Source organism: Gymnoscopelus braueri, assembly GCF_963280865.1.
Source record: "Gymnoscopelus braueri genome assembly, chromosome: 5".
NCBI lineage: Eukaryota > Metazoa > Chordata > Actinopteri > Myctophiformes > Myctophidae > Gymnoscopelus > Gymnoscopelus braueri.
In genome coordinates this window covers 12,400,205-12,423,457 of record NC_137606.1, presented here as the reverse complement: position 1 = coordinate 12,423,457, position 23,253 = coordinate 12,400,205, and the positions used below count along the sequence as shown (strand labels likewise).

General features: G+C 40.3%; 1 protein-coding gene across 2 annotated transcripts in view; it reads right to left on the bottom strand.

Moving 5' to 3' along the window:
* The window catches only part of gramd1bb (GRAM domain containing 1Bb), a gene marked incomplete at its 5' end in the record, with an annotated part of 171,362 nt that overhangs the window by 45,527 nt on the left and 102,582 nt on the right, over nucleotides 1-23,253 (bottom strand). For both annotated transcript variants that reach the window (XM_080428621.1, XM_080428622.1), the window contains one exon: nucleotides 11,250-11,469. In XM_080428621.1, the coding sequence (XP_080284747.1) occupies nucleotides 11,250-11,469 (220 nt within the window). The remainder of the gene's footprint in view (nucleotides 1-11,249; nucleotides 11,470-23,253) is intronic.

The window sequence follows — 23,253 nt, the reverse complement described above, 5'->3', positions numbered from 1 at the left end:
TATGCACAATTCAATTGTTTTTGTAAGGTAGTTTTCTGTAAGTTACAATGTAACAGCTCTTTTTACATGTTTCTCTATTCACTATTATACGTTGTTTTGTTTCACTTTGGCAATGTAAACGTATGTTTTCTCCTGCCAATAAAGCTTCTTTGAATTGAGAGAGAGAGAGAGAGAGAGAGAGAGAGAGAGAGAGAGAGAGAGAGAGAGAGAGAGAGAGAGAGAGAGAATGAGAGAGAGAATGAGAATGAAAAATGAGAGAAAATGCTTTTATTCTCTGTTGCTGAACTAGCACGACTCCTACAGGTTAGTGGGGAGGAGAAATGGGAAGTATAATACAGTACATCTGTACTGTATGTACTGTATGTTGTAACACATACCGTATTGTATGCGTTACAACCTTCCGGGGAAAGCCCTCACTGTCAGGTGAACAGAAGTGGACTGGCGGTGTCAGGTGACACGTGCGTGCCTACACCCTCCCTAATGAACCAACCAGTAGGGGGTCAGCAGCAACAAGGGAGTACAGGACAAGGGGAATCGGGAATTGGTAGAATAACACAATGTTTGTTTTTTAGAAATACATCAATTTTGCGAATATGATATAGCCTGCTTTCCAAAAGAGTTTGCTTGTCCGTGAGCAGTGGAGTAAAGTAACTAAGTACATTTACTCGAGTACTGTACTTAAGTACACTATTGAGGAATTTTTACTTTACTGTAGTATTTCCCATCTTCAGTACTTTTACCACTACTCCACTACATCTCAGAGGCAAATATTGTACTTTTGCTCCACTACAATGATTTGAAAACTTGTTACTTGTTACTTTGCAGATATAAATTATTACATTATAAAACATACATTAACCACTTATTATCCTATTTTATACCCAAGCTATTTGAAAATAGCCGATCTACAAGCTCACAACGCGTTGTGAGCTTGTAGATCATCGGCTATTTTCAAACATTTTAGTACTTTTGGTACTTCAAGTACATTTTGATACAAATACTTTTGTACTTTTACTCAAGTAAATTTTTAATTCCGGACTTTTACTTGTAATGGAGTAATTCTATATTGCAGTATTGATACCTTTAATATCTGAGTAACTTTTCTCTCACCCCGTGATTGGGTGAACCGTTGTCACGCATCGGCTGGTCAGTCATTCAGCCTATAGGAGACCTAGTTCCAGCCCTTTCTACACAAAGAAACAGGGCCGGTGCCCCTTCTTTCTCCCTACTGTGTGCTTTATTATTTAGATTCCATTAGGACAGGGAGTGATGATGACACTTGCGTTGCCAGGACGACCTCAAACGCAGCAACAGCCATAATCACGAGAGCTCTGCTGCTGACCACAGAGGCTCACCGTGGGGATTGGGGAGGGGAGGGGGGGGGGGGGGCAGCACGCTGGCACAGAGCGGAGGGGTGACGTAATAATTAATTGGTGCGTGTGTGTGTGTGTGTGTGTGTATTACTATACTGGTGAGGACCAAATGACCCCACACCAGAGCCATTCAAGGAGAGTTACGTCACCTCCGTCCACTTCTTCGGGCCAGGTCTTCTACATACAGCCTCCTATTGGCTGAATAGTGACAAAGCCCTAAACCGGAAGTTTACGGAATGCATTGGAGTCTATGGGCGTTTGTAACCATTTCCAGTTTACGTGAACCACGTGACCGACACCGTTTCTGCCCCCTCAGTGGCGGAACTCTCTAATATAAGGCTCTGCCCCACACGTACAGTAGAATGTGTGAAATAGACGTTGTGAGGACCGTTTTCCCTGATCCACACGAGAGAAATGGTCGTTTTATGGTTGAACAATTATTTTTAGAGATACGTTTACAATTGGTAAAAGATTCGGGTTGGGGTTATAGGGTCAGGATTAGACACTTAGAGGTTAGATGTAGAGGTTGGAATTATAGAGTTAAACATGATTTATACTTATTATATACTTGTTATTTGCCAGTGTTGTGCACCCAAAAAATAGCTGATCTACCTCTATAAGATCTACAAGATCTACAAGCTCACAACGTGTCGCGCTGCGACACGTTGTGAGCTTGTAGATCTGCATTTTTTTTGGCTTTAGGCTTACCAAATATTTCTGTCGTAAAATGTTGATGTCCTCACGAGTATAGTACTACAAACATGTGTGTGTGTGTGTGTGTGTGTGTCAGAGATGGGGACTCGAGTTAGGGACTCGGACTCGAGTCGCACTCGAGTGGCCAAAAACGAGACTCTCGACTCGACTCTGACTCGCCCCTCAAAGACTTGAGACTTGACTCGACTCGAGCCTCAAAGACTTGAGACTTGACTCGACTCGAGCCTCAAAGACTCGTGGACAATCTTTATTTTATGTTTATTTTTTGGACAAATAAATGAATGAAATGCCCAAAAAACTTCCACTCCCCTGTCCCCCCCCCCCCGCAAAGAAACCTCCGCTCCAGTGCGCGCTGCGCGGAGCCGGCTTCAGTCCAGCTGTTTCATGCTGCTCATTAACGTAAACATGGAGAGGCGAGCGCAACAGCTGCTATGTGTGTGGCCGCCGCGGCCTTTCATCATAAAGTTTAAATATAAAAACTTCGAAATTAAACAAATATGTTTAGCTCAGAATCAGCTATATAACCTCAGTTATCTTGGCATATGCTTAAATGTTTTATAAGATGGTCGGATCATCTGTGACAGCACGTTTAGGAAACATCGGATTTTCATTTCGTTAAACCCAGCTGGGTGAATATTCAACACTTCACCACGGTAAACGCTACGCTGTTCACTGCATAAAAGCTGTGGTTCTCAAACCTTTTCAGGCCGTGACCCCCCAAAAGAATCATATTTGAACTGGGGATCCACATTTAGACAGTTTTTTGGTGCGCAACACAGCCCTCGTTTAAGTGAATTGCTTTCACCTGCTCTGCTGTTGGACTGCTGTGCGGAGTCGAGTGTGCGCAACAGGGCATATCTCCGCCAAGCCAGGGTGACCTACCCAGGCCCATGAAATTCATATGCAGGCATAGTAGCCAATTAGAATGAAATCTGCAAAAACTGACTCATATACTGATACAGAACCATATTGGCTATATATTATCGCTGTCGGGTGGAAATGTTCCTTTTTTATTATTATTTAAAAACAATTGAAAATCATGAAAATAGCCAATCTACAAGCTGTAATTATTAATAATTAAGAAATACTATATTTTAAAGAGTGAAAAATCAACTAAAGTCATTATTAGTGCAAGTTCAATCACATTTCATTTGAATGAAAATAAATTGTGGGGAAAATACATAAAATCTCTAATCTGTGAATCTAATGTGATTTATTATGACCTGTCTATACTTTTACATCTATGCCCCCCCCCCCCCATTTTTTTTTTATTTTTTTAAAAAGACTTTAAAAAGACTCGAGACTTGACTCGGACTCGACCCTCAAAGACTTGACTCGGACTCGACTCGACTCAACCCTCAAAGACTTGAGACTCGACTCGACTCGAGCCTCAAAGACTTAAGACTCGACTCGACTCGAGCCTCAAAGACCCGAGACTTGACTCGGACTCGACTCGACTCAACCCTCAAAGACTTGAGACTTGACTCGACTCGTGCCTCAAAGACTTGAGACTTGACTCGGACTCGAGCTCAGAGACTCGTGGACATCTCTGGTGTGTGTGTGTGTGCAGGGCCGGACTAACCGTTGGGCTAGGGTGGGCTGCAGCCCACGGGCCTCCAACTGGGGGGGCCTCTGATTTTTTTGGTAAAAAAAAAAAAATATATATATATTATTATTATTTTTTATGATCAAATTATCTTTTTACGATCAAATTGTAAAGTATTGCAATCCAATTCAAGTGATATTTTTGTTAGTTATTGTATATTTTGTTGTTTTATGGTTTTAGGGCGACGGCGACGGTTCTTCTTCTATTGCATTTCTGAATGGAGAGGCGCGATGCGAAACAAAAGAAGAGTAGACCCTTCCCTTCACAGCTAATAGAGAATTTTTAATTTTAAGAATCGGTTCAGAATTGAATGAGTATAATTAAAAGAAAAATAACCCGAGTTTTTTGTGATAATAAATTGGTAAAATCAGGCAAAAATATGAATCAAATAACATAACCCTAACCTAACTCCTAATCCTAACCCTAAAACCAAAATAAAGAAACCAAAAACTGGGAAAAAACGAACCCAATCCGCCCAGAACCGCGAAAAAAACGAACCCAATCCGCCCAGAACCGCGCGCGCGCAAAGGGGGCAAGCATGCTGCATGCGCGCCAGGGGGGCCTCGAAAATTACTCTAGCCCACGGGCCTCAACTCCTATTAATCCGGCACTGTGTGTGTGTGTGTAACGGGCCATGCCTCAGAAGCATAGAAGCGTCTGAAGAGAGAGGATGAGCGTCCCGTGGCTGCCATCAACACTGCCTTTGCCTTTCAGTTTCAGTCTCTTTGTTTGTGCCTCCGTGTCCCAGCAAACCAAATGAGGGCTTTTCTAGTCTAACAGTGCATCAGAGATCCTGTTGACTAGGGTTTGTCACCATAAAGACATTTTACTTGGCGATTAATTGTCACACAAATAATAATCAGTGGTGTAAAGTAACTAAGTAAATTTACTCAAGTGCTGTACTTATTATTAAAAAATTAAATAAAACATACATTAACCACTTTAGCCCTATTTCATACCTAGGCTATTTGAAAATAGCAGATCTTCAAGCTCACAACACGTCACGATGTGACACGTTGTTAGCTTGTAGATCGGCTATTTTCAAACACTTCAGTACTTTTACTTTTGGTAATTTAAGTACATTTTGATACTTTTACTCAAGTCAATTTTGAATTCCGGACTTTTTCTTGTTACAGAGTACTTTTACATTGCAGTATTGATACTTTTACCTTTTTCTTTTACTTTTAATAAAACTTTTTTGTTTTACTTAAAACATTTGAGTACTTTTTCCACCACTGATAATAATAATAATAATTACGTTTTTGGTATTCAACATTGGCACATATCAATAAAATGTTTATTTCTGATTGGCTTTTAGGCTTTGTAAACAAAAAGTTGCACAGGGCAGACATGACAAATGTAACTTCTGCTTTCAAACTTTTAATTTAAATGAATATGTATATAATATAATATAATAAAGCTGATCTACAAGCTCACAACATGTCGCATTGTGAGCTTGTAAATCAGCAATTTCCACTATTTTTGAAAGTGTTCGGAAATATATGAGCATTTCTTCAACATGAAAACGACTATGACGATTGTGCTAAATAATTACGATTATCTTAAATAATTGTGATTAGGCAATTATGTAATAATTGTGACGGGCCTAATTGACACACAGCAATATGTGGAATCGAACATACGGTACACACAGCACGAGTCATGGATTTACTGTGTATAAAACAGTAACTTAAAATAACAACAAGTAGAGAAAAAGCTTTGAGTCGACAAAAATAGCAAACTGCTTGCTATGCAACAGTATGGGCTTTGGACTCTGCATGTGACAGGAGTCTGCAGTATGGTTATGGAAGGAATGGCTGGTGTTCTAGGTTCTCTGCAGGAGGAGAGCGAGCAAGCGCACGTCTCGGCACCAGTGGTGTAAAGTAACTAAGTACATTTACTCAAGTACTGTACTTAAGTACAACTTGGAGGTATTTTTACTTCACTGGAGTATTTCCAGTTTTCAGTACTTTTATTTCTACTCCACTACATCTCAGAGGCAAATATTTTTACTCCACTACAATTATTTGAAAACTTTAGTTACTAGTTACTTTGTAGATTTTGATTATTATTACAAAACATACATTACCCACTTCAGCCCTATATAGCCTTTGCTGTTTGAAAATAGCAGATCTACAAGCTCACAACGTGTCGTGATTTTCAAATGATTTTATACATTTTGAAAACATGAAATAGAAGATTTCTGCATAATGAGTACCTTACATTTTGATGCCAATACTTTTGTACTTCTAAATTCTGCATACCGGACTTGTACTTGAAAGTATTGAAGTATTTCTGCATTGCAGTATTGATACACAAGTAAAACATGTGAGTACTTTTTCCACCACTGGTTAAATGACTGTCCACAGAGTTTGGGCTCTGAGAGTTTAAACTTTAAATGAAGTTATATGGACACTGTGAAGTAGAGCGCAGAGAGAGGCTGATGGAATAATCATTTTGGTTTCAGCCAGGCGGCACTTAGACATCACAGGCATATGAATGCAATTAACAGAATCTTAACAATGGGGGTGGGGGTGGGGGGGGTGGAGAGCAAATGGAGGACAGGGAGAATAGAGGCCAAAGCAGAGAGAGCAAAGGAAGTCACAAGGGAATTCAGGGCCCTTAATCGCTATACTACACTAGAGCATCATTAGGAATTTGCTTCTTTGGAGATTCCTCTGAAGAAGAGAGACAGAGACAGAGACAGAGAGAAACCTAACCTTGCGTCACCAGGCTTTCCACACAGCAGGAAGCCTGTGTGAGTTTATTCCAAACTGACCAGTGTGATCCGGTCTATAGGCCACGCCGCCCATCTAGAAAGTACCAAACAAAGTATTTCAAGAAGTACTTGAAGATACTTGTCCGATTCATCAAAAGTACTAATGTATTCTGGTAGAGGGCAATCATTCTAGAAGAGCATGTTTTTTTGGTTTCCGTCATGGTTTCTGCCCGCCTGAAGACGCAATGTTATATCCACCCTAGACCGGATCAGAACACAGTTGATCCCAGTCTAGAGAGAGAGAGAGAGAGAGAGACAGAGACAGAGACAGAGACAGAGACAGAGAGACAGAGAGACAGAGACAGAGTCAGAGAGAGAGACAGAGAGAGAGAGGGGGGAGGAGAGAGAGGGAGGTAGGGAGAGAGACAGTGAGAGAGAGAGGGGAACAAAAGGGCAGGGAAGAGCCAGGTGTGTGCTAGAAGGTTAGAAAATGTGAACCATCTGCAGGGGCAGGGTTCAGATGAGGGATGTAATGATAATGGGCAGGGAACAGGCATGGATGGAAAAATGGATGGATGGATGGATGGATGCGTGGGATTGGGGTGCAGGGGGGGGGCATTGCCACAGAGTCACTCAAGAGACAAGGTAGGTTTACGGGGAAGGATGCAGGACAGAGGTTGTAAGAAACAGAAAAAGAGTGATGCTTACTTTGGACAGTCGCTTGTGAGACTAGCATGCATTCAGGAGAAGAACAAAGAAAAATCAGATAGTAAAAGGAACAACAAAACAAACTAAAATAAAAGAGCTCGACCAACAGCCGCTGAAGGAGCCAAAAAGAAAAAGGTTGAAACAGTCAGTTATCAGAATCACAGACACTATCATGTGGCACGTATAGCAGCAGCAAACTAGAGAGGACAGGCACTCTGTTTGGTAGAAAACAAAGAGGCATGAGAGAAGAAAGAGAAACAGAACAATTATGACAAAAGCGACTCACTCCACCAAGCATGAGCGTAGGTAAACATGATTAATGAAAGGAGGGAGTGATGTACTGTGGCCAAACAAACCTGATAGCTTTGTGGCTTTAATGCAAAACATGGACTTTTGTCACCAGTCACCACCATATACCCAACCTGCTCTTGTCTACAAGATTGGTACACTGGCTCAACCCGGCCCATTATTTGATTTTGTCTATTAAATCCGCCTCCTCAGTTGTGAAAGATGATGCATCTTTACACCATTTAACCCATTAAGACCGGAACACATCTGTGTAATTTTAAGATTTCTTTGTCTATCCAAAAATAGCAGATCTAAAAGCTCTTGTACGAGCTTGTAGATCTGCTATTTTTGCAGAAATAAATGTGTGCAAATCTTTGAAAATATGTATATATTTTTTAAGCGAACATTTGTACTAAAATCTTTGCTTCTGGGGATTCTACAAATGTCTTCTAAATCCTAACAGTTTTTTTGGGGGAAAAAAATAAATATTATGCTATAATATCAGTGGTTCTCAAACTTTTCTCATGTCAAGGACCACCCAAAATGATATGTATTTGTACCCCCCCCCCCATCTCAAAATATTTTGTTCCACGGACCCCCAGAAGAAAAGATGTGAGCTAAAAATGAATACATATATTCAAAGATTTGCACACATTTTCACGATTTAAAAATAAATAAATAGCAGATCTACAAGCTCTACAAACTTTACTCTGGCAGAACCAAGTATGGTTGGTCAAGTCAACATACGTATTCATATATATCAGTCACATTTTCAAATAATTGCCCACAGTGGGCTTGTTTTCTTTCAGTTACAAGAGGAAGGACAACATTACTGTACATCCCTTTAATGACTTTTGAAAGGTGGAGGAGCATGCATGATTTAATGAGCACACAGTGACTCGGCCTGTGCGTAACAACAAATGGTTAAGGTTATCGCTAACAGACTCAGATTGGCCAATAAGAGCTGACCAATTCTATGACACTAATTAATCATATTGGTGAGGGGAGGGTGCAAGAACCTATCAATGTACATTCCACTACATATACGACTAATTAACCACTTTCAACCAGGTGTCCCTATTTGTCATTTTTAACAAAAAGCCTCTAAAAACAGTGGTGGAAAAAAGTACTCAAATGTTTTACTTAAGTAAAAGTATCAATACTGCAATGTAGAAATACTCGGTTCCAAGTAAAAGTCCGGAATTCAAAATGTACTTGAGTAAAAGTGCAAAAGTATTGGCGTCAAAATATACTTTATGTACCAAAAAAGTACTCATTATGCAGAATGTCTCATTTCAAGTTTTGAAATGTATGAAAAATCTTTTGAAAATAGCAGATCTACAAGTTCACAATGCGTCGCACCGTGACGCATTGTGAGCTTGTAGATCTGCCGAATATATATACATATATACATTTCTGCCAAAATGTATATAGGGCTGAAGTTGTTAATGTATGTTTTGTAAAAGTAAAAGTTCAATATTTGGATCCGAGATGTAGTGGAGTAGAAGTCAAAAATACTCAAGTAAAGAACAAATTGTACTCAGGTACAGTACTTAAGTAAATGTACTTAGTTACTTTCCACCACTGTCTAAAACTGTAAAACGAAATAGCGAAAATAGGCGTTCTACAACCGACAATGTTCATATTCTGAGCCTGTGATAACATTGCCACATCTAATACAGTACAGTGGGATGATGGTGTGGTTATGGGGGGTAAAAACAAAAGCACAGAGCTGTTAAAACCATGCCATTTTCATTGTCTTATTGATTCACTACGACTTACTGTAACACAAGTAGAAAACAGCATGTTAGATTCTTACTGTACACATCAACAGGCATTAAGTTATTCTATGAGTTAGCTTTGTTGTACATTGTAATCACGTCCGATCAAATGATCTGGGTCACAGCGCACACACACATACACATTAAAACACTCAATGCATGCGTTTTATAACTACTGAGTTGACATGGTCATAAGCAGTGGTGTAAAGTAACTATGTACATTTACTCAAGTACTACACTTTTGAGGAATTTTACTTTACTGGAGTATTTCCCATTTTCAATACTTTTACTTCTACTCCATTACATCTCAGGGGCAAATATTGTACTTTTACTCCATTACAATTATTTGACTATAATCTAAATCATTGATTTAGATTATTATTACAAAACATACATTAACCACTTCAGCCCTATATACATTTCGGCCATTTGAAAATAGTCGATCTACAAGCTCACAATGCGTCACGATGCGACGCATTGTGAGCTTGTAGATCTGCTATTTTCAGAAGATTTTTTATACATGTTGAACTTGTGAAATGGGACATTCTGCATGATGAGTAATTTTACTTTTGGTACTTTAAGCATATTTTGATGCCAATACTTTTGTACTTTTACTCAAGTAAATTTTAATTACCGGGCTTTTACTTGTAACAGACGTATTTCTACACTGCAGTATGGATACTTCTACTTAAGTAAAAAATGTGAGTGCTTTTTCCACCACTGGTCATCAGCAAGTCCTATCACTTCACTGTAATGGATAGTCAGTAGCCTGTGTATATTTGTCAGTGGCACGGTTATTATGTTTAATAAAACTAATACGTTTAGTTGTGCTGCTGCACACATCAGAGAATGCAAACGAGACAGATTAAAGGGATTTGGTGATGGGCCTGGGCTGAAAGAATTGCAGACTTCATAGGGTTGGGGCCCGGCCCCTGGCCAGGATTGAACATCATGGGCCATAGCCGGGCAAGTGCTGGAGGTTTGGGCAGAACTCTAGTCTAAAGCAGGGACTGAAACTGGTTCAAGGAACCAAAACAAAATCTGTAATTGAAAATAGTGTTCTGGAACAGACATCTTATTTACAAAAATACCAGATAATAACATTCTTTTTTTGTTCATATCCGAAAGCAGCAAATAAAAGAAACAACCTGTCAGTCACCCGTACTATAGAAATCATATTAAAAATAACCTTAGCTCTTTGATTTATAACAGGCTGCTGCCTACCACAGAATATCACACCACCGCAGTCATCAAGTGAACTGAAGTTCAAAAATAGCCGATCTACAGTAGCTGGGTCACAAACTCAAAATGCGATGCTGTGAGCTTGTAGATCTCCTATCTTTGCCAAATGTTCGCCCCGGAATAGTAACCAGTACAGGAACTTTGATTATGAGGCCGGAAAACACAACCAAATAATGTTGGAAATTCTGTTTCTGTTCAGAAGGCAACGATTGTAAAACAGCTTTGTTTTCAAGCTCTGGTGCATCAATGATCCTGTCTATCGTCTCTGTCGGGTGGAAACCTCATATGTCCATAACTGTTACTTTTCAGGATTCAAATTCAAAAGTGTTTTGAGCTTGTAGATCTGCAACTTTTGCAACCTTTGTGTGACACTGTAGCAGTGGTGTAAAGTAACTAAGTACATTTACTCAAGTACTGGACTTAAGTACAATTTTGAGGTGCTTTTACATTACTGGAGTTTTTCCAATTGTCTATACTTTTACTTCTACTCCACTAACATCTCAAGAGGGAAATATTGTACTTTTACTCCATTACAATTATTTGAAAACTTTAGTTACTAGTTACTTTGCAGAAATACATTATTACATTACAAAACATACATTAACCACTTTAGCCCTATTTTATACCTAGGCTATTTTCAAACATTTTAGTACTTTTACTTTTGGTACTTAAAGTATATTTTCAAGCATTCATTTACCAATAAACGCAAAAAGTTTGAATATTGATATAGGAGGTTTCTGCCTGGACAGCGACGATATGAAGAACGTTAACAACACAACGGGATGGAGCAGCCTTTAGTGTGCCTCCTCCATGCTCACCTTGGAGTTCTTTCCCCCGGTGCGGGCCGACTGCAGCGAGTAGTTTCTGTGGACCACCTGCTCGGGGGTGGAGGGGGACTTGTCTGAGGAGTGGTCCGAAGAACCCTTCTCCACCATGTTCTCACCCTCCTGGTGACTCTGGGTGGGGGTGGGCGTGGGCGAGCGTTTGCGCAGGACCGGCGAGCAAGCGGGCGTGCTCTTGTTCGAGTTACTGGCAGTGCTGGAGTACACAGAGAGAGAGAGAGAGAGAGAGAGAGAGGGGGGGGGGGGAGCGAGATTAATTCAGTGTACTTTACTTTAATTACAAAAAACATTCAGCATCCCAAAACAAGATCATTTTGACTATTCCTACAATTATTAACCCGTTCAATCCAGGGAACGCATCTCGTGTCATTTTAGATTTCTTTGGCTATTCAAAAATAGCAGATATACAAGCTCATAGTGCGGCTATTTTTTGAAAAATCGTGAAATTTTTTGCAAATCTTTATAAAAGAATAAAGAAAAAAGAATAAAAAAAGCGAAAATATTTTGTTCCAGGGACCCCCCCAGAAGCAAAGATTTGAGTTACAAATGTTCGCTTTCAAAATATATATATTCAAATATTCGCACACATTTTCACGATAAAAAAAAAATAGCAGATCTACAAGCTCATAGCGCGGCACTCGGTGCCGTGCTATGAGCTTGTATATCTGCTATTTTTGAATAGCCAAAAGAGATCTAAAATGACAGAGATGCGTCTCCGGATTGAATGGATTAATTAGCAATGATTCATGTACAATATAGCCTAAATGATTTTTTTTCTTCATTTTTTTTGTGTCTGGTCACAAGACCCATCCCTTACAGGATCATAAGACGCCAAAAACATAAATAAACAATATCACATTCACTTCCTGGAAACAGAACGCAAAAAAAGAAAATATTTGGTTAATACCCCAAAACATATATACAGTATGTTTTCTTTATCTGTTTGTCCCATGCTTTCTCTAAATATACTGCAAAGTGTGAATATCAATATGTTTAAAAATCCATACAAGTCATGATATATGCCCGTATGTAAAGTAGATTGAGTGACTTAATGGTCCAGTTAACATGTACTGTACAATAAACCAGTGGTAAAGACCTTTTCAATACCTAAAACAAAAAACTAAACAAAAAACTAAACAAAATAAAAAGACAATTACTGCAACAAAAGTAATCAACAAACTATACTATAAAACATTGGCCAAATTGTCAAATAATATAAGAAAGAGGCAAACATTTTGAAAATAGCCAATCTACAAGCTTGTACATCGGCTATTTTCACAATATTTATCTGTGGAACGGAGTCAAACAAAATGGGGGGTCCCCAGTTCAAATATGATTATTTTGGGGGGTCGTGGCCTGAAAAGGTAATGCAGAACCACTGCAATAACCAACTACTTCCTTGGCTCCTCCCCCAAGGTGCTGTAAACAATGTGACATCACAGTAGACTTAACGGGATTGGAGCGCCGCATGCTGACCTGGTTAATATACTGTATAGCGTCCTGAGCTAAGCTAAGACCAGGACCAGTGGTGGACAAAGTACTCAACCCACAGTACTTGAGTATACAGGAGTATAGAGATACTCCACCTGGGCAAATATTACTCAACTACAAAGTGAACGTTGCTCTGTCAAATCTTTACTTGAGTTAAAGTACTAGAGTACTTGCTTTGAAAGAACATTCAAACGTAAATGCTTACGAAAATACTTTGTAAGCATTTACCAAGTCCTTGGTTTTTCAGGCCAAGGACCCCTTAGCTGAGCGAGAGATGAAGCAGGGACCCCCACTATATTGTCTAAAATTGTGTTGCAGATTAAACTTTCCCTCTACACCATACCTCTTTGCCAAAAATAGCCGATCTACAAGTCGGGCAGAAACCTCCTATCTCCATTATTTTATTTTTTGTGTAAATGAATGCCGTACTTGATCATACTACAGCGTCACACTAAAGTATCCAAAAATAGCTGATCTACAAAGCTCGAAACGTGGCGCGAAGCAGCGCGCTTTGAGCTTGTCGATCTGCTATTCTTTTATTTTAATACTGAAAATTAACAGTTTTGCACATATGGAGGTTTCCAACCGACAGACGGTATAAAACAAAATCTGCCTAAAATATATATTTCAAAAGGGACACAATATGAAAGAGCACATTTATATTATGTATTTATAATTTTGTCGTCTATGGGGGGGGGGGGGGGGGGAAGCATGCTGGTTTCAAATTCCATTACTCCTGGCCTTTATTGAGTCGTTTAAATATTTGGAATAACAGAACCTTTAAGAACCTATGGATTCGTTGATCATCCGTGAACAGAGGGAAAAAAAACATTGTGAGCATGGAACCAAATGTGGTCAGATATACCGGGCCATGTACATTTAAGTGTCAAACATTATTGTCATAGACAGGGCAGGAATTTCAGGAAGGCCACGAAAGCCATGGCCGTCGTTTCCCCTCAACAAAATGTACCCTGAGGCCACAGTGGTCTTAATGCCCCAGCTGACTGTACCACTTTCTCCTCTGTTTCTTTCTTGTCAATATAGACACCAGTGTCTCTTTCTTGTCAATATAGACACCAGTGTCTTTTTCTTGTCATGTAGACACCTTGTATCTTTTGTTTGATCTTGAGATTCTGTATTCTTACTTAACACCCCCCTGAGTCCCCATCTTTAAACCAATCCAGTGACTTTGATTGGTGCAGGGCTGGGCATGGATCAGATTGTAAATACCATTATTTATTTCACTGCAGATATATCTACATATTCAATTTAAAATCATCCTTTACCCTTAAATTCTTTCAATGGACTAAAATCTTGTTTTATTTGATGGCCTTCCTGCCCTGGCATTTGGCCCTTTTGCCTTCAAACTAAAATGAAATGAAAATGGTCATAATGTATGACACTGTATGTATGACTGATGCTTCGTATGCATATTAACTCACAAATGGTTGGACATTTAAGTTGATATCTGTATTAAGCATGTAAACTTTATTATGCTCCGTTGATCGGGGTCCCCTAGGGGTGTTACTTGGTCGCAGCGCGACACATTGTGAGCTTGTAGCTTGTAGATTGGCTCGAGCTTGTAGATCGGCTATTTTCGGGTGAACGTTCGCCTGTTTCCACCAAATGTTGTCCTACTTATGACATGCCTAGAATAGGGACACTACAGTGTTTAAAGTGGTTAAAAGCACTCTAGCTAAGTGTGAAACGTTGTTTCTCAGAGACCTTTAGAGTACCTAAAGCTTCTATCTTGTGTTTTTTTTCAGCACCGACACTCTGGCTTAAGCCATTCAATCCAGGAACGCATCTGTCATTTTAGATTTCTTTGGCTACTCATAAAATGGCAGATATACAAGCTCATAGCGCGGCACTATGATCTTGTAGCTCTGCTATTTTTGAAAAATCGTGGAAAATGTGTGCAAATATATATCTAAAAATATTTTCTAGATCCTAACAGTATGTTGCTATATATATCAGTGGTGCTCCAACTTTTCCATGTCAAGGACCACCCAAAATGATATGTATTTGGCCGCGTACCCCCATCTCAAAATATGTTGTTCCAGGGACCCCCAAAAGCACAGATCGGAGTTAAAAATAGCAGATCTACAAGCTCATAGCGTGGCAATCGGTGCTTGTATATCTGCAATTTTTTAATATCCAAATAAATCTTAAAATGACACAGATGCGTTCCCAGTCTTAACGGATTAACAGTCAGACAGAAATGAAGTAAGAGAGCAGGACAATTACAAATACACAAACAAAATTGCCATACAATCTCGCACACCCTTGGAGTCCCTCTCAAACGTGCACAGGTTTTTTTTTATCACTCACTCACACACACACGCACGCAGGCGCCCAAGTCAAGCTTGAGAAGCTTTCTCCCCACAGCCAACAAAGGACTGTGTAAGTGATCTGGGGAGACAGTGTCCCCGCCGGGCCCACATTACGTCACATGCAGCCAATGGGCCGTCTGTCCTCGATGACCACTCATCAATTACACCACTCTAGTGTTACAAACAGCTTATAAAGATACACAGCTTATAAAGATACAGCTGAATCATGACAGCTTAGTGTTGACGGCTTCTGTCCAACGGCTGACAGTGTGTCTGCTCAACTGACCACATGGGGGGGGGGGGGGGGGGGGATATTCCAAACATTAAAAAAATAGCAGATGTACAACATTATTTAAATGGATAAAATGATTGTGATGCTATATTAAAATCCGAAGAGTGTTAAAACGCATTCGTATAATCCCATTCAGGACGGAGGTGCCTGTGCAGTATGTTCAGACTAGTGCAGTCTTCACATACTCACATACTTTATGTCAGAATTGAAGCTGATGAATGAGCTTCGTGGGATTCCGTCTCCTGATTGGATAAAATTGGCATCCTGACCTGAAAATATATTTTCTGTTTAATAAAGAGCTGGAGATACAGGACGAACCCTGTTACTGAACAAACACTCTATATCAGGGGTGGGCAGCATTTATTTCCAGAGGGCCATACTGACTTCGATAAAATGAGTGAAGGGCCACACATTGTACAATTGAATTGAAACTTGAAACAAATTGGTGCTGAATGATGTTAAAACTGCATGAATTTGGTAGACATGCCAGACTACTTTAGAATAAGGTCCTTGCTTTCACAACAAGAATTTTCTGTTACAAAATGTTGATCTTTCTTTTTCTTTTTGTATCACTCTGGTGTACTCTGTACAAGATTACAATGAAAAGATTACATAAAACAATCCACGTCAATGCCGTATCTCATCTTATCTGATATGCACCACTCCATAGGTCACTGATAAAACACATTGCATTCACATTCCTTATATATGGACTCACGGCAGACTGTTTCACTGTTACATTATAAACATAAAACATTTGAGTACATAAGGATGGAGGAATGCAGGTATGTACTCAAATGGCAATTAATTATTATGAATTGGAGTTAAATTAATTTGTCTCAAAACCATTAACATATGGCATGTGACTTGGAGGGCCGGATTGAGATGGTCAAAGGGCCGGGTCCGGCCCCCGGGGCGTATGTTGCCCATGTGTGCTCTATATCAATGATTGCTATCGGAATATAGAGTTTAACCAAAAAAGAATACATCTTACAAATGCAACCTTTAAGTAGTTAACAATGCAAGAAGTGAGATATCGGTGAGTAAAATACACATGTGCACTAAGCTGGAGGGAGGAAGCAGATAGTACTTCGCTATTCACCCTGCATAGTAATCGCTGTCTGGGCCAGGAGGCTGTCTGGGATACACGTGCACACAGATCCATAGACACACACACACACACCCCCACAGAACGAAACCCAGACTCAAATAGCATTCACATCCCTGTTTACTCATACATACTGTACACACACACTGCATGGAATAAGCAAGGGATAATGCACCCTTGCCGGTCGTTGTTGATAAATATCCCCCGACAGGATGATTAAACACGAGGCGAGCTCCTTAATAAATTAATTAACCCAAAAGTAACAACAAAACAAAGTATTTCCTTGCTTAAGGTAATGAAAGTATTCCCCAAGTGTTGCGCTGGCCGTCCATCCAACGGTCGCTTCGGAAAACAAGGAAGTGTTGATCAAATAGAACCAATTTTTGGTTACAGCATCTTCTATTTCTCGCTTCAAATGTCAAATGTTTTCAAAAAACATTCTTGAGAGCAACGTTTAGTTGCAAATGACATTGTGTGTTTGTTTCCATGGCTGTCATGTTGGATACAGCATCAAATTCAAGTAGTGCAGCAGGTGCTCTGAGTCTTTGATTAGACAGCGGTCTGTTCTGGAGGTCATTATCTAGAAATAACACACCAATAGCTCTCAATGCGTCTGCGACGCATTGAGAGCTTGTAGATCGGCTATTTTCGCTACGCAACATGCTTCCATAGAAGACATGCTGGCTTCATATGGAATCCAAATGTGGATCCATCTGGGTCTATTGGAATTTCTGTCCAGTGTCATGAGAAAATGTAGTGCAAGAACAACATTTACCATTTGATGTTGGTCTTTGTCATTAACTTAAGAAACAGAATTACGATTAGCTAACTTTCAGTAAGGTCTGAGGAAGAGCCTCCCGGCTCGAAACTCGAAATAATTTCCACAACGGGAGCATAACACTGGTGTGCGGATTTTTATAATTTTCCTATACTGTTTGAAGTTTTGATCCTGCCCCCAGCCCAGCAGGGTATGGGATGTGCATGTCCTTTGTCTTCTCCTCAAAGTTACCTTTCCTTTTCATTGAAGTAATGGTCTTGGGCACTGAGGCCAGGAACTACATGAGCCACCCATCTAATCTCACCCTTTGAGCACATTCCCACCACCTCAAGACACCCCAATCATCATCACTATGTCTATCTACTGTATGCTGCTTGTAGCGCTGGAGCCCAAAGCCTGCCATCAGCGGAGCATTACTACACTTACTGATGTGTGCAGTGGTATTACCAGGAACAGATAGATACGCTCCATCACCCTCCACCAGGCCACACGCACACGCACACGCGCACACACACACACACACACACACACAGCTGATCAACTGAATTCCATTTTCCACACACCATGGAAAATGGAACATGTATTATTTGTAGGTTATTTTCAAGTCAAATAAACTAACTGCCAAACAAAGTCATTTATCTAGGTTTTTTACAGATCCTGTACAACAAAACATAATGTACAGTACAAGAGGAGACACTGTTGACAGGAGTCCCCCAGGGACTGCAGTGTTGCGACACGTTGTGAGCTTGTAGATCTGCTATTTTCGCAGAATATTCACCCCAGAATGTGGATTCTCTAGGTTTCAAGTGGTTAAGGAACTAAGACCATGCCTACAGTATCTAACCACATCCTTATTACTAGAACCATTTTCTCTCCCGTATCCCTACCCCTCACATACCCCCACTTGAGAAACAGTAGCCTGGGATCAATACCATTTTCGGGTTTCTGATCCGGTCGGCAGCGCGTCATCAGTCGCGTCACTTTTCCCACCACTGTATACCGGTATGTGTTGTTGAACTTCGGTTGAACCCTGAATACAGTGTAGCTATGGTTATAATGTAAGCACGAATTTTGCAGATCATCATCTCAAAATGTCACTTTCAGAAAGTGATATGATCTCCATAGCAACTGTCAAGAGTGCATTTTTTTGGGGGTGGAGTGAGAGGCATCTCTCTCCTCTGACGAGATAAACAACAATAAATCTATTATCGGCGCAAGAATGAGTCATTGATATGGTCATATTATGAATATTTTGTATGCATTTCTCCTATCAACTTTGAATATTTTTGCATACCGTCTGCCGTGAAACCCACTAAGCTTCCCCTGTGTATGAAATGTGCCAAATAAAGTCGGACAGCTTTCAACTGACTGCATGGTAAAACGTTTTACACTTTCATAGTTGAACTTGCTCCATATACTTGCCACGGGTAGCGGTAGAGGCTTCCTAGAGTATCGTCTTTGTCGGGTGGAAACCTCATGTATGTCCAAAAGTTACTTTTCAGGATTCAAATACAAAAATAGAAATCCACAAGCTTGAAACGCGCCGCTCGTGGATCTGCTACTTTTGATGCTTTTGTGTGACACTGTAGTATGATCAGGTAGGGCATTGATTTACAAAAAAATGGAGATAAGAGGTTTCTGCCCGACAGCTACGGTATGCTATTGACCCTGGTCAGGGACAGGATTGCAAGTTCAAACTGGTGATAAAGACAGGTCACAAGTATTTACTGGAGAGTAACTGTCAATGCCTCGTGTATCCGGTGTGACGAAACAGGGATTACATGAGTAACACCATAGTAGTACGTGGGCACAATGGAGTCTCCAATTCTATTGCATAACAATAGGCACAGCTGTTACCTGGAGGAACATTGGTCACCCCAGTCTTAAAGGGAAAGACCACTTTGGTAGAGGTTTGGGTTGTGTAGTTACCTTGCCATGATGTAAATCCAAAGGTGGACAAGAAATAAAAAATAATTGCTCCATTGATTATAAATTGAACATTCAAAATATGCTCCTCGTTGACTTACATTGTACACTGAAACAGCTCTCAAAGTCACTCTTTTAGCACATAAACAAACGCAAACAAAGTTGATTCAGACAATATAGAACATCACCAAACCCAGCACTATTTGTTTTTATTAATGAAAATGTTAACTTCCTGTTGATTTTACTATTTGAAGATCCAGATCCGGATCCGAATGTCAAAATCAACAGGAAGTTAACATTTTTATAAAAAAAAACTGTACTGAGTTTGGTGATGTTCTATATTGTCAGAATCAACTTTGTTTGTGTTCGTTTACGTGCTAAAAGAGTGACTTTGAGAGCTGTTTCAGCGTACATTCTAAGTCAATGAGAAGCATATTTTGAATTATTAATATCTAATGAATGGAACAATTATTTTTGATTTCTTGTCCACCTTTGGAGTTACATCATGGCAAGGTAACTACACAACCCAAACAATGAAACAACAAGATTAACTTTAATCTCAATGTACGGTAAAGCCAATTATACCAATTCAATCTTTAGAAATTCATGCTCAGCTGCTGATACAGGAACATTATGAATAATACTAGGATGTATACAATTTCATTGATGAAATAGTTGAGAGACCATGAGTTATATTTACACAGGCCTTTGAGAGGTTATAAGGGAGAGAAAAGCCATATGGGTAAACAAAACAACTTACGCTTACCTCCCACACACAACTACAAAGGACAAACAAAGCCAAGCTTAGTATGAATATTGCTATAGCAACAGCAACAGAGAACAGAGACAGTAGTTAAATATGCAGGGTTTGCTCTAAATATACTCAGCTGGCTCCGCCTGTTCAGAACTGCTGTGTGTGTATTAGAGAAATAGACAGCAGAGAAGTGATCAGATAGGTCCAAGACTAGCCAATGCATTCTTAATGGTAAGACAACATTGGGCATCATTGGAACATTTTGGAATCAGTGTCAGGTTGGATAATTTTTTCAAATTGAACTAGGCCTAATGGTTTTCCAGAAGTGTGATATATAGGGGAGGGCGGGGACAAACGGCGCACCCTTTTCTATTTCCCTCCCTGCAAAGAGATTAATTAATTTCATGTAACCATACTTTTTTGTGAACAAGAGACACTTGTCCTCTCCCATTCCCGCAGTCCGTTTTAATTTTAGTGAAACGCTAACGGTAAGTAAAGTGATTTTGCGCTACTCTCCGCCAGTCGGGACGAACGGTGCATACATGGGGGGCGGACGGCGCGGTCGGATGAAATGTCCTATAACAAGCACATAAGTTACATTTCTGGCATCTATGCTTCAGTAGAATCCTACGAGCAAATGACCATGCTGATAGTCAAATAAATGTATCATGTTAATGTCGCCTCTGTCGTTTCCTCAACTTTGTGTTACACATGCACCGTTCGTCCCTCCCTGTCCGTAATGCACCGAGCGGCGTAATGCGCCGTTCGTCCCTCCCTGCCCTCCCCGGATGTTTTGCTAGCTAGCACAAAAGCTAATGAATATTTTTCAATGGAACCTTCACTGAGAGTTAGCCCACAGATTAGCCTAACAGACAAAATCCATTTACAATCGGCACCAAATAAACACAGCAGTACAAATGGAAAACACTCAAATAGGGTATTTTTTACTACAATGTGGAAATACACAAAAGTGGCTTCAACTCTGCCAATTTTGATCAGAACTGGGGAAAAAAATCGTCTCTGATGTTTTCGACCGAAGAAGAGGGTGACGCCGCAGGAAAAATGTTAAGTGTAGCATGAAAAAAGGTCCGACTTGCAACCGTCCCTCCGCGCCGTTTGTCCCGGTTTTCCCCTACATATATTTTACTAAGCTGAATGCAGGCATGTTTCAAAGTAGTCAGTCAAGTAAAATCATTTATATTATTTGCATGCAGCGTTCTCGTGTTTGTTTCCTTGGCTGAAAAGCTAATAGACTCAGACTGATAGCAACTTTGTAAGGATGAATCATTTCAATATGCACAGTAAAATCCCAATTGTTTATTTATCCATTTGTAACGCCAAGAGTTGACACTTTTGTACAGTCTCAGAGTTAAACTAGAAAAAGTGCTCCTCGGCGCCAGGTCAGGTAGGTTATTGTGGGCCAGCAATGTTCGGAATTCGCCAATCAGGATGGAATATGAAAAATCGGACAGAACCAACTTGATCACTTGATGTGTGGCATATTGTTCAAAACGAGTTTATTATTTGTGATTTTACTGTGCATTAAAAGCATACAAATAGCTGCTCTGTTTCGTCAGGATAACATTTCCAACAGCCACTAGTGCTACACTCTAGTAGGGCAGTCTCTCTTAAATGGATTTTCAGTCCGCGACTATTTCTTTGGGGAAACAATGCAACAATGGTGATTTGGAGCAACCCTTTCTGCATCTAGCATAAGTGAACACTGAAACATAACAATTTTGGCTGCTGCAGCCTTTTCATGTGTTCATTTGCATACCGGGGCAAGAGGGGGGGGTTGTCCCAGAGGCCCAAAAGCAGAGCTCATCTGCATTACAGAGCACTGCAGGCGTACACAGTCAACTCTACTGCAAGGAAGTATGGATCAGTCGTAATCACATAAGCCACAAATGTAAGAGCAGTTTAAAACGGGTCAAGTTTTCACATACAGTAGAGTTTAAAAGAAGAAGAAAAAGAAGAGGGGGGGAAAAAGCAGGTTGCTTGTGCCACTTTGTCGCAATGTTGGTTTTAAATAAAGCTCTAAAGCTTTAAATCCTACTGGGTTTAAGCTGTCCGAATGCTGGGCTTTATAATAGCTCAGAGATTCCGGGCCTATCCGAGGGGGCCCGCTTGTTTTCACTGCAGCTTTTTGCTGACCCTGGAAAACACCCATCTGGCTGTGGCCCTACAGCTTCATGGTGCTCAGAAAGGGCCAGAGGTAGTCTGTGCACGCACATATACACACATGCACGGCACGCGCACACATACACATAGACACAGAGGTGCACACACACAGCCACATAAAAGTGGACCGTGCGCTCAGTAAGCATATATGAAGATGTATGTAGAGTCAAGTGCACACTGGTATTCACACACACACACACACACACACACACACACACACACACACACACACACACACACACACACACACACACACACACACACACACACACACACACACACACACACACACACGAGGAATGTGTCAACACTTACACGCAAACAGACATGCGCATGGACGCACACATATTCACAAACACACAGCAGGGCGGACATGCGCATCACGAGCATAACACACACACACACACAAGCACGCGTGCAGACAGACACGTGCGCACATACAGTACACACAGGGATCTGTAATGCCTGACCCAGTCTTTATACAAAGATATAATTGAGAAGTAAACCACATTCTATACATGAAATATAAAACACACATCGCTCCTCGTCTTCACTCTTAACATCCAAAGGCAAGCCACATAATATCCATGTTACATAACACACTACGTCCCACCCCACCCAAACCCACTCCTATATGCACAAACTCACATCAACAGACTAACGCAGTGGTTCTCAAAGGGTTCTTTTAGGGGGTTCTAAATCGACCTTTACAAGTTTGTTAACTCTGACAGTGCACAAATGGAACCAAATGGCCCCTTGAGTCCATTTGGTTCCATTTGTACACTGTCAGAGTTAAAGGAGTAGTTCACCCCAAAAAATTACTTATTTTCTATCAATTACACACCCCATGAAATCATTGAATTCATGGAGATTCTTTAGTTTTTGTCACATTCCTTAAAGCCAATAATTTGATGACCAACGGTCTCTCTGGTAGGAGACTCAAAAAGTCTCCTTTGAGTCTCCTACCGGATACATTAGCATCTTTCCGCCGGTAATCAAATTATTGGCTTAGGAATGCAACAAAAACGTAAAAAATCTCCATGAATTCAGTGCTTCATGGGGTGTGTAATTGATAGAAAATAAGTACTTTTTTGGGCGAACTATCCCTTTAAGGGGG